The sequence below is a fragment of the Sapajus apella genome, unplaced genomic scaffold (genome assembly GCF_009761245.1).
Source record: "Sapajus apella isolate SASKATOON/1434 unplaced genomic scaffold, GSC_monkey_1.0 scaffold55, whole genome shotgun sequence".
Taxonomy (NCBI): domain Eukaryota; kingdom Metazoa; phylum Chordata; class Mammalia; order Primates; family Cebidae; genus Sapajus; species Sapajus apella.
The window spans coordinates 9,336,256-9,348,831 of NW_022436995.1; the positions used below are offsets into that span (position 1 = coordinate 9,336,256).

The following is a 12,576-nucleotide window of genomic DNA, read 5'->3' on the forward strand; positions in this document are numbered from 1 at the left end:
CCCAGGGAGCTCACCATGGTCTCATTCTTAGAGCCCGCCACGTTCCTAGAGAGCCCCTTTTTGGAGCTCAATGGGGACTGGCAGTTTTCTGCTCCCTAGTGCTCTCAAGGAGGAGAAATGCTCCCCCTTGCTGAGAGCTGAGGCTTCTCCTCTCTTCAGGGGTGAGAGCTTCAGAGAAAAATGGGAAACTTTTGGGGCCCAGCCCCTTTCTCAGCACCAGGAGGCTTCCTGTTTCAGGGGACCAAAGGCTCAGAGCGGACTTCTCAAACCTGGCATCAGAGCTGCTGAGACATCAAATGGTCTTCAAACCCACTGAATTAATAATTTCAATGTAAATGCAATAGAGTCATGTGGATTAAATTTCTCTGAAAATACACAAGGGCTCAAAAAGCAGGGGCAGAGCACACTCAGCCCAAGAGGAATTTGTTTTCTCTTTCCTTTGGGTATATCTGCGAGTGTTGTTATTGTTAAAAGCAAGGCTTGCGGAAAACTGTTCAAGATGTCTGAAGCGTTGGGGGATGATCAGCTTTGCTGAGTTTGAGCTCTGCACTGGGAGTGAGGTGGGCAGAAGGACAAAGGTTCAGAAAGTAAAGTGGCTGCCCCACCAGGTCTCTCCTCTCATCCTCCAGCTGTCTACTGCAGGCCCTCAACATTCAAGGAGGCGCACGGCGGGGTAAATGGGGCATGTCTCATTGGTGCCTGAGGTGGGGGTCAGCAGTGGGTTCTTCCCTGGGGGCAATGCTGGGACCTGGATTTGGGGGCTGGGGCTGGGGAGTGATGTTCTTTCTCACTGGCATCTTTCTGTCTTACATGCTCAGTGGAGACAGTGATCTTGGGGGTCACAGTCTCCCTGCTAGACTCCCCTGGGAAACTCTTTCAAACATGCAGCTTCCTGGCCTCCCCCACAGGCCCAGGAGATGCAGACCAAGGCATGCAAACTCTGCCTGAAGTGTTGGAAGCCAGCTCCACACCGCAGAGGCAGGAAGAGCCTGGGTCAGAGGGAGCCTCTTGATCGAGCCACCAGTGGCCTGCAATGACTCAATCCTTGTTTACTGTTTTACTGATTACAAAATACAATCATGTTTTGGGTACTCTTTGAGCTTGCCTAGCTCCCTGGGACAGGTACACTCATTCCTATTTTACACATGGGCAAACAGAAGTTCGGGAAGGTTGGCAGAGATTCTCCCAAGGTTCTTCCTCCATGTGGTAGAGGCTTCGCACTTTGAAACTTTGCTCCTGTCCTTCCTTTGAGGTATGCCCTGGCATGGAGCTGAATCAATACATCCCCCCGGGGTCATGCTTAATAGTCAGCCAGTGTCTCCTAAAAGACACTGGCACCAACCTCTCCTTTCCAGGATCAATACCCATAGGGTCCTCGATCTGAGTCAAATTCTTGGAATACTGCCCACATGACAGGGAAGATGGGGCCAGAAAAGGAAGCAGGGAGGGGAAAACCAAGTAGGATTTGTGGTGGGGTCCACACAAGTGGGGACAGAGATTCTAGAAAGGCCCAGTGTGCTTCTGTCCATTCTGGAGGTGGCTTGGCTCTTGGGGTCCCCAAGGCAACCCTGTTTCTCTCAATTTAGTTGTGGCAGTAACATGCTCAGATCTAGTGGATGGAATGGGTGGGACCCTGCCGACCTGAGGTACCAGTTCTCTCCCACGGTGCTCCAGGCTGCACTCAGATCAGCAAAAGCTGCCAGGAGTTGGTTCTGTCATATCTTTCTGCTCTTCTATGCCCAACCTCCAAGACCATGTTCAAATGCCTTCTTCTATGGAGCCCTCCCAGAGACCCCAGGCACAGAGAGTTCTCATTTCAGAGTCTGGCCAGGTTTCTGCTGTAAGGAAGATGCTGTGTTGACTGCTCTTGGGCTGCAGGGAGATGAAGCTGGTGTCCAATAGGGGGGATGGGCCATGGGCCTCAGTGACTCCAACACAAAGTGGGAAGTGACATGTGGCATCAGAGAAAAGGCTTGGGGAGGGTAAGGTCATTTTAGGCTAGGAGAAAGATTCAGAAAGCCTTCGGGGAGAAAGTAGCCTCAAAGATGCATATAATTAATACCAGGTCATATTTTGTCTTGCGTTGGTTTTAAATTATTTCAAGGGTAGTAATGTTGTCTCTTTAACTGGTCTGTGACTTATTTGAGAGTGAAGCCATGTTTTACTCATACCAATATTTTGCCGAGTCTAGTAAAATTCATTAACAGATGCCTAATAAACAAATATTGGTCAAAATAAATTCTATCTCGGAAAAGTCAGTTCAATTTAATCTTTGACCTTTCATACCATGTAAACCACATGGATGTCATGCATCTTATGTCAGGGCTGGTTGAAAGAGGCTCAAATCCTTAATTCAGTCTGTCAAAGTAAGTTCTTTGAGCACCTACTAAATGCCAGGAATTATACCCCTGCCTTCAGGAAGAAAGATAATGATACCGGCAATTACTATCCAATTTGATAAATGCCATGAAAAGGGAAACACAGAATTCTTTGGGGGCAGCTTGTATAGTGATGGGAAGGGATGGTTAGAGAAAGTTTCTCAGAGGAAAACCAAGTAGGATTGGTGGCGGGGTCCACACAAGTGACATCTAAGTTGATAAAAGAATATGAAAGATGACTTTCAATTTTAGCCATAAACAACTATGTAAATTACACAACTATTTTCAGGCACTGGACAGCAGTCAAAGCAGAGCTCAGTACTTGCAAGAAGCTGAACCCCTGTTCACCCCAGCTTTTCCTCTGAAGGCATTTTCTTTGCTGCAGCACAGGGAAATGAATACAGAGAGTAGCCATCTTGCTGGATAGAGAAAACAAGGATTGGAGTTGGGGCTGCAAAGATGACTAGGATTTGGGAGGCGCAGGATACTAGAAAGGAGATAGCAACAGGAAGGGTCTCAAAAGGTCTGTTAAAATTACCCTCAGATTCTTGGCTGACTCCTAAGCTGTGCATGCATAGCATGATACACTGGAAAAATCAGAAAATAGCTAGTGGGAGCAGAGATTTTTAGAGGTTGCCTCCTAGTCTTGGAGGGAGGTGGTGGGGTTCATGCCCAGTCAGAAAGAAGAGACCTTAGTGAATACTCTGGGCTTTCATTTGAACACCCAGAAAATCTATGCTCTAAGAGTAAAGACCACATCTTAGGAATAAGGGCAAAACTAGGTTAGACCTGTCCTGACCAAGGCCCAAACAATACCTTGGTAAGATCTAGATGATTTCACCAGTAATTTAGCTGACTCTCAAAAGAAAACATAGCTTTCTTTAAAGGAAGGTAACGTAATCTTTAGCTTCTATGATGTAACATCTACCATGTTCACAATATTTACTAAATAAGTAAATACTCAGGAAACAATGGATAACCATGAGATAAAATAGTCACTAGAAGCAGATCACAGATGATCCAGATATTGGAGTTAACCAACCAGAACTTCAAAATAATAATAGTTAACATGTTAAAGCAAATAGAATAAAAGATGGACGAATGGGATCAAGAAAGATTATTGTGCCAGAGTTAGAATCTGTAAAAAAAGAATCCAGTGGAAATTCAGGAGCAAAATAAAATATCTGTAATAAAGAGTATATCAAATGGGGTTAGCCCCACACTGGATACAGCAGAAAGCTGGTTTAGTGACCCTGAAGATGGATGAATAGAGGATATCTACATCGTAGCATAACAAGAGAAAAGTGGAATAAAAAAACTGAACAGGAGTATGAGAAGCATGGCAAGAGGGCCTAACATACACACAGAATTGATGTTTAGAAGGAAAAGGAGAGAAGAATTGGGACAAAAGCTATATTTAAAAAAATGAAGGTAGAGAGTTTTCCAAATCTTATTAAAAACATCAATGCAGATGCAAGAAGCTTTGGAAACCCTAAGCAGAACAAATACAAAAAAACCCCTACATTTAGATACATCATAGTCCAACTGCTGACATTAAAGGCAAAGAAGAAAGCAACCACAGGAAAATGACACATTACACTCAAAAGAATGATAAAACTGTTGGTTGACATCTCAACAGAAACTGTAAAGCCAAAAGAATGGAACAACATTTTAAAATACTAAAAGAAAAACTAGATAAGAAATACTTCAAAAATTAAGGTGAGATTAAGATCTTTTCAGACAAACAAAAACAAACATAAAACCCAACTCCTAAGGCTGAAAGAGCTATTGTGAGCAGACTTACACCACAGAAATACTAAGCAGAGCTCTTGGGTAAAAGAAAATTATCTCAAATGAGAGCACAGAATTACATGAACAAGATGAAGAACACCAGAAAGAATAGCGATGTGGGTAAATTGATATAAATATGAACAGTTTAAAGCAACAATAACAATAATGTCTTGTGAAATTTATAACATATGCAAAGGTAAAATATATGACAACAATAACACTAAGAATAGGACAGTTGTAAAGTTCTTGTGTTACTTAGAAAGTGGTAAGAATACTAATTGCAAGTAGGTTGTAAAGCTCTATTAGAAATGAAAATGGAGATATTACAGCTGACACCACAGAAGTATAAGAGACCATTCAAGACTACTATGAACACCTATGCAAGCAAATTAGAAAATCTAGAGGAAATGAATAAATTCTTAGAAGCATACAACCATCCTAGCTTAAATATGGAAGAAACAGCAATTTTGAACAGGCCAATCACAAGCAGTGAGACTGAATCAGTAATTTAAAATATTGCCAACAAACATCTAAGCATATAAGTTACACAGCATCTCTTTTGACCACCATGGAATTGAATTAGAAATATAATAGAGAGACAACTAGAAAATATCCAAATATTTGGATATTAAAAACACATTTCTAAATAACCCATGGTCCAAAGAAGAAATCATGATGAGAATTAGAAATTATTTTTAGCCTGAATGTTAATGAAAACATCAAAATTTGTAGGATGCAGCTAAAGCAATGTTAGAGGAAATATATAGTCTTATATTCATATTTTAGAAAAGAAAAAGTCATGAAGTCAACAACTTAAGAAGCTAGAAAAAGACAAATCCAAAAAAATGGAATAATTAAAATAATAGAAACCAATGAAAGAGAAATCAGAGATTCAATAGAGAAAATCAATAAAGCCCAGAGCTGATCCTTAGAAAACATTAATAAAATTAACATACCCTTAGCAAGACTGATCAAAAACAAGATGGACAACACAAATTACCAAAAAGAGAAATGAAAAAGAGGATCTATAGATCATATAGACTTTGAAAAGATGATAGGAAGCTAATTCAAATATTTGTGGATAAAATTTGAATGAAATGTACAAATTACTTGAAAAACCCAAGTTATTAAAATTGACAGAAGAAGGAATGGCAAATCTGAATAATCAGTTATCTTTAAGATGTTGAATCTGTGATGAAAAATCTTCCCAAAAAAACAACCCTAGAGATGCTTTACATTTAAAGAAGCAATAATATAGATATTATGTTCTACCAGAGAACAAAAAAAGTGAAAACATTTCTCAGCACATTTTATGAGGTCTGAATAGCTGTAATACAAAAACTTGATAAGGGCATTTCCAAAAGGAAAATTTACAGGTCAAAATATCTCATGAAACAAAACAGATACAAATACCCCAATAGAAACAAAAGTCCTGAGAATATGTACATGGGAGTATACAGAGTGACCAAATGAGGTTTATCTCAGGAATGCAAGTTTGATTTAATAGTAAAAAATAAATATATCAATGTAATTAATCATATTAACAGAATGAGGGAGAACCATATGTCAGCTGTTACAGAAAAATCACCCGATAAAATCAGCATCTGTTCACAATTTTTAAAAAACCAACCACAGAAAACTATGAATAGAAAAAAACTTCTTTAATCTGAAGATATCTACAACAAATAAATGAACAAACTAGAGTTAACATCTTATTTAATTATGAATTATTGGAAAATTTTACTATAATAGAAATAAGAAAAGCATATTCAGTATAGCCACTTATTTTTGACCTTGCACTGAAGATCCTAGCAAGTGCAATTAGAAAAATAAAGGTAGGAAAATTGGAAAAGAATAAACAAAACTGCAATTGTTTCAGATGATCTGATTGTATACATAGAAAGTCCAAAGGAATCCAAAAGCAAGTTATTAGAAATAATAAATGACTTTAGCAAAGTTGCTGGATGTATTATAAATATACAAAACTCAATTGTATTTTTATGTATTAGTAAAAAATATTTAAAAATGAAATAGAAACCCAGTAGCACCTCCACAGGCAGACAAGTGACCTCATCAAGCAGCTCCCTGACAACACAGCCAGGTAAACGCACAAAAATGGGAAAAAACCAACGCAAAAAAGATGAAACCATCAAAGACCAGAACACCTCTTCTCCTTCAAGGGACCACAAATCCTTAACAACACAGGATCACAGCATGACTGAGAAGGAGTGTGATAAATTGACAGAAACAGGCTTTAGAAGGTAGATAATAACAAACTTTTCTGAGTTAAAGGAACATGTTCTAACTCAATGCAAAGAAACCAAAAACCTTGAAAAAAGGTTAGACAAAATGCTAACTAGAATAACCAGCTTAGAGAAGAAAATAAATGACTTGATGGAGTTGAAAAACACAGTATGAGGACTACATGAAGCAAGCACAAGTTTTAAAAGCTGAATCGATCAAGCAGAAGAAAGGATATCAGAGGTTGAAGATCAACTCAATGAAATAAAAGGAGAAGGCAAGACAAGAGAAAAAAGAGTTAAAAGAAATGAACAAAGCCTCCAAGAAATGTGGGATTATGTGAAAAGACCTAACCTACGCTTGATGGGTGTACCTGAATATGATGGGGAGAATGAATCCAAGATGGAAAACACACTCCAGGATATTATCCAGGAGAACTTCCCAAGCCTAGCAAAGCAGTCCAAATTTCAAATTCAAGAAATACAGAGAACTCCACAAAGATATTCCTCAAGAAGAGCAATCCCAAGGCACATAATTGTCAGATTCACCGTGGTTGAAACAAAGGAAAAAATGCTAAGGGCAGCCAGAGGGAAAGATTGGGTCACCCACAAAGGGAAGCCCATCAGACTCACAGCAGATTTCTCGGCAGAAACCCTACAAGTCAGAAGAGAGTGGAGGCCAATATTCAACATGCTTAAATAAAACAACTTTCAACCCAGAATCTCATATCCAGCCAAATTAAGCTTCATAAGTGAAGGAGAAATAAACTCCTTTATGGACAAGCAATTACTAAGAGATTCTGTCACCACAAGACCTGCCCTACAAGAACTCCTGAAAGAAACACTAAGCATGGAAAGGAACAAGTACCAGTCACTGCAAAAGCAAACCAGTTGGCAAAGACCAAAAATGCAATGAAGAAAATGAGTCAACTAATGGGAAAGAAAACCAGCCAGGAACAAATTGGCAGGACCAAATTCATACATAACAATAGTAACATTGAATGTAAATGGTCTAAACGCCCAAATCAAACAGGCAAACTGGATCAAAAGTCAAAACCCATTGGTGTGCTGTATTCAGGAAACCCATCTCACATAAAAAGACACACATAGACTCAAAGGGATGGAAGAAGATTTACCAAGCAAATGGAGAAGAAGAAAAAGCAGGGGTTGCAATCCTAGTCTCTGATAAAACGGACTTTAAACCAACAAAGATCAAAAGAGACAAAGAAGGACACTACATAATGGTAAAAGGATCAATCCAACAAGAAGAGCTAACTATCCTAAATATATATGCACCCAACACAGGAGCACCCAGATACATAAGCAAGTTCTTAACGACCTAAAATGAGATTTAGACTCCCACACAATAATAGTGGGAAACTTCAACAGTCCACTGTCAATATTAGACAGATCAACAAGACAGAAAATTAACATGGATATCCAGGACTTGAATGCAGAGGTGGACCAAGCGGATCTAATAGACATATACAGAACACTTCACCCCAAATCCACAGAATATACATTTTTCTCAGCACCAGTCTAAAATTGACCACATCATTGGAAGCAAACCACTCCTCAGCAAATGCAAAACAATGGAAATCATAACAAACAGTGTATCAGACCACAGTGCAATCAGACTAGAACTCAGGATTAAGAAACACACTCAAACCCACACAACCACTTGGAAACTGAACAACTTGCTTCTGAGTGTCGACTGGATAAACAATGAAATGAAGGCAGAAATAAAGACGTTCTTCGAAACCAATCAGAATGAAGACACAACTTAGCAGAATCTCTGGGACACCTTTAAAGCAGTGTCGAGAGGGAAATTTATAGCAATAAATGCCCACATGAGAAACAAGGAAAGATCTGAAATTGACACCCTATCATCAAAACTGAGAGAGCTAGAGGAGGAAGATCAAAAAAACTCAAAAGCTAGAAGACAAGAAATAACTAAGATCAGAGCTGAACTGAAGGACATAGAGACACAAAAAACCCTTCAAAAAATCAATAAATCCAGGAGTTGGTGTTTTGAAAAGATCAACAAAATAGACCACTAGCCAGATTAATAAAAAGAAAAGGGAGAATAATCAAATAGATGTAATCAAAAATGATAAAGGGGATACCACCACTGATCCCACAGAAATACAAACTACCATCAGAGATGACTACAAATAGCTCTATGCACATAAACCAGTAAACCAGGAAGAAATGGATAAATTCCTAGACACTTGTACTCTACCAAGACTAAACCAGGAGGAAGTTGAAACTCTGAATAGACCAATAACAAGGGCTGAAGTAGAGGCAGCAATCAATAGCCTACCAACCAAAGAAAGTCCAGGTCCAGACAGGTTCACAGCCGAATTCTACCAGATGTACAAAGAGGAGCTGGTTCCATTCCTTCTGAAATTGTATCAAATAATACAAAAGGAGGGAATCCTCCCTAACTCATTTTATGAGACCAACATCATCCTGATACCAAAACCTGGCAGAGACTCAACTAAAAAAGAAAACTTCAGGCCAATATCCATGATGAACTTTGACACAAAAATCTTCAATAAAATACAGGCAAACAGATTGCAACAGCACATCAAGAAGCTTATCCATCACGACCAAGTAGGCTTCATGCCAGGGATGCACGACTGGTTCAACATACGCCAATCCATAAATGTAATCCATCGCATAAGCAGAACCAAAGACAAAAACTACATGATGATCTCAATAGATGCAGAGAAGGCCTTTGACAAAATTCAACAGCCCTTCGTGCTAAAAACTCTCAATAAACTAGGTATTGACAGAATGCATCATAAAATAATAAGAGCTATATATGACAAACCTACAGCCAATATCATACTGAATGGGCAAAATCTGGAAGTCCCTTTGAAATCAGGCACTAGACAAGGATGCCCTCTGTCACCACTCCTGTTCAATATAGTATTGGAAGTTCTAGTCAGAGCAATCAGGCAAGAAAAAGAAATAAAGAGTATTCAATTAGGAAAGGAGGAAGTCAAACTGTCTCTATTTGCAGATGACATGATTGTATATCTAGAAGAGCCCATCGTCTCAGCGCAAAATCTTCTCAAACTGATAAGCAACTTCAGCAAAGTCTCAGGATACAAAATCAATGTGCAGAAATCACAAGCATTCCTATACACCAATAACAGACAAACAGAGAGCCAAATCAAGAGCGAACTACCATTCACAATTGCTACAAAGAATAAAATACCTAGGAATACAACTAACAAAGGATGTAAATGAACTCTTCAAGGATTACTACAAACCACTGCTCAAGGAAATAAGAGAGGACACAAACAGATGGAGAAACTTTCCATGCTCATGGTTAGGAAGAATTAATATCATGAAAATGGCCATACTGCTAAAAGTAATCTATAGATTCAATGCTAGCCCCATCAAGTTACCAATGTTCTTCTTCACAGAGCTGGAAAAAACCACTTTAAACTTCATATGGAATCACAAGAGAGCCCGCAAAGCCAAGTCAATTCTAAGCAAAAAGAACAAAGCTGGAGGCATCACACTGCCGGACTTCAAACTATACTACAAGACTACAGGAATCAAAACTGCATACTACTGGTACCAAAACAGACACAGACCAATGGAACAGAACAGAGACCCCAGAAGAAGCACCGCACATCTGCAACCATCTGATCTTTGACAAACCCAGCAAAAACAAGCAATGGGGAAAAGATTCCATGTTTAATAAATGGTGTTGGGAAAACTGGCTAGCAATGTGCAGAAAGCAGAAACTGGACCCTTACCTGTCACCTTACACTAAAATTAACTCTAGATGGATTAAAGATTTAAACATAAAACCTAACATCATAAAAACACTAAAACAAAACATAGGCAAAACCATCCAAGACATAGGCATAGGCAAGGACTTCATGATTAAAACACCAAAAGCCACGGCAACAAAAGCCAAGATAGACAAATGGGATCTAATTAAAATTCAGAGCTTCTGTACAGCAAAAGAAACCATCATTAGGGCGAATCAGCTACCAACAGAATGGGAAAAAATTTTTGCAATCTACCCACCTGACAAAGGGCTAATAACCAGAATCTACAAAGAACTAAAACAGATTTACAAGAAAAAAACAACCCCATTCAAAAGTCGGCGAAGGATATGAACAGACACTTTTCAAAAGAAGAAATATATGAGGCCAACAAACATATGAAAAAATGCTCATCATCAGTGGTCATTAAAGAAATGCACATCAAAACCACATTGAGATACCATCTCACGCCAGTTAGAATGGCGATCATTAAAAAATCTGGAGACAACAGATGCTGGAGAGGATGTGGAGGAATAGGAACACTCTTACACAGTTGATGGGAGTGTAAATTAGTTCAATCATTGTGGAAGACAGTGTGGTGATTCCTCAAGGACCTAGAAATAGAGATTCCATTTGACCCAGGAATCCCATTACTGGGTATATATCCAAAGGATTATAAATCATTCTATTATAAGGACACATGCACATGTATGTTCATTGCAGCACTGTTTACCATAGCAAAGACTTGGAACCAACCCAAATGCCCATTGATGATAGACTGGACAGGGAAAATGTGGCACATATATACCATGGAATACTATGCAGCCATTAAAAACGAGTTCATGAACTTTGTAGGGACATGGATGAAACTGAAAATCATCATTCTCAGCAAACTGACACAAGAACAGAAAATCAAACACTGCATGTTCTCATTCATAGGCGGGTGTTGAACAATGAGAACACATGGATACAGGGAGGGGAGCATCACACATGGGGGGACTAGGGGAGGGACAGTGTCGGGTAGGGAGTTGGGGAGGGATAACATGGGGAGAAATGCCAGATATAGGTGATGGGGATGGAGGCAGCAAACCACATTGCCATATATGTGCCTATGCAACAATTTTGCATGCTCTTCACATGTACCCCAGAACCTAAAATGCAATTTTATATATATATATATATATATATATGTAAAATAACCAAAGAAAAATGTGTACTCTAACTAATACACTTGGTTTTCGCAGCAGTGTGGGTTAGGAATTCTGAAATTAATTTGTGTGTATCTGGGTGTGAGCGGCCGCTCTCACTCACCATTTATTGCCACTGATTTCATGCTGCTGTACTGTGTAGCCAAAGAAGGCGGTTTTGGAGCCTGGAATGACCCGGGGTTTCCTGGTGTCCATGTTGAAGGTGTCTGTGAACCCTGAAGGGGGGAAGAGGAGAGAGAAGTGAACAGACGCAGGGGAGTCAGACAGGCACAGGTGTAGGCCTTGGGCTGTGTCAGGACCCACCAGCAGGTCATGAACCTTGGAGGGTCTTGGCTGTGGGGAGAGCATGCTTCTCCATCTTGGGGAGTCCCTGTATGAGGTCGCTGACGTGGTCCCTGCCTGGAAGGGCCCACAGTCTGATGGGAGAGATCCCACCCCTGTCCTGGAGGAGCCTGATAAGGTTTTGATGCGTATCTCTTCCAAATCTCATGTTGAAACGGGACTCCCAATGTTGGAGGTAGGGCACGGTGGGAGGTGTTTGGGTCATGGGGATGGATCCCTCATGAATGGCTTGGTGCCGTCCTCCTGGTGATGAGTGAGTTCTCACTCTGAGTTCCCACAGATCCAGCTGTTGAAGAGGGTGGGCCTCCCCGCTCTCTTTCTTGCTCCGACTCTTGCATATGACAGGCTGGCTCCCCTTTCCTTCCACCATGAGTGGAAGCTCCCTGAGGCCCTCATCAGAAGCAGAAACTGGTGCCATGATTCTTGTACAGCCTGCAGAACTATGAGCCAAAATAAACCTCTTTTCTTTTCCTTCTTTTTTCCCCAAGACAGAGTCTCACTCTGTGGCTCAGGCTGGAGTACAATGGCTCGGTCTTGGCTCACTGCAACCTCTGCCTCCCCGATGCAAGCAATTCTTGTGCCTCAGCCTCCCAAGGAGCTGGGACTACAGGCACATGCCACCGTGCCTGGCTGATTTTTACACATTTTTTAGTAGAGACAGGGTTCCACCATGCTGGCTGGGTTGTTTTCTTTCTAAATTACCCAGTCTCAGGTATTGCTGTAAGCCCCACAAAGAAAGGCCTGATACAGACCCTGTACCTGGATGGGGGAGGCATAAAACCTGCTCTCATCAACCTGTTTTGATGCTACCAATGACCTGCTGTGC

The 12,576-nt window shown here is 40.3% G+C and overlaps 1 protein-coding gene across 1 annotated transcript in view; it reads right to left on the reverse strand.

The window, feature by feature from the left end:
• The window catches only part of ITGA11 (integrin subunit alpha 11), a 141,292-nt gene that overhangs the window by 99,738 nt on the left and 28,978 nt on the right, over window positions 1-12,576 (reverse strand). Inside the window, exon 2 of the mRNA XM_032244623.1 lies at window positions 11,512-11,623. Coding sequence (XP_032100514.1) covers window positions 11,512-11,623 — 112 coding nt within the window. The remainder of the gene's footprint in view (window positions 1-11,511; window positions 11,624-12,576) is intronic.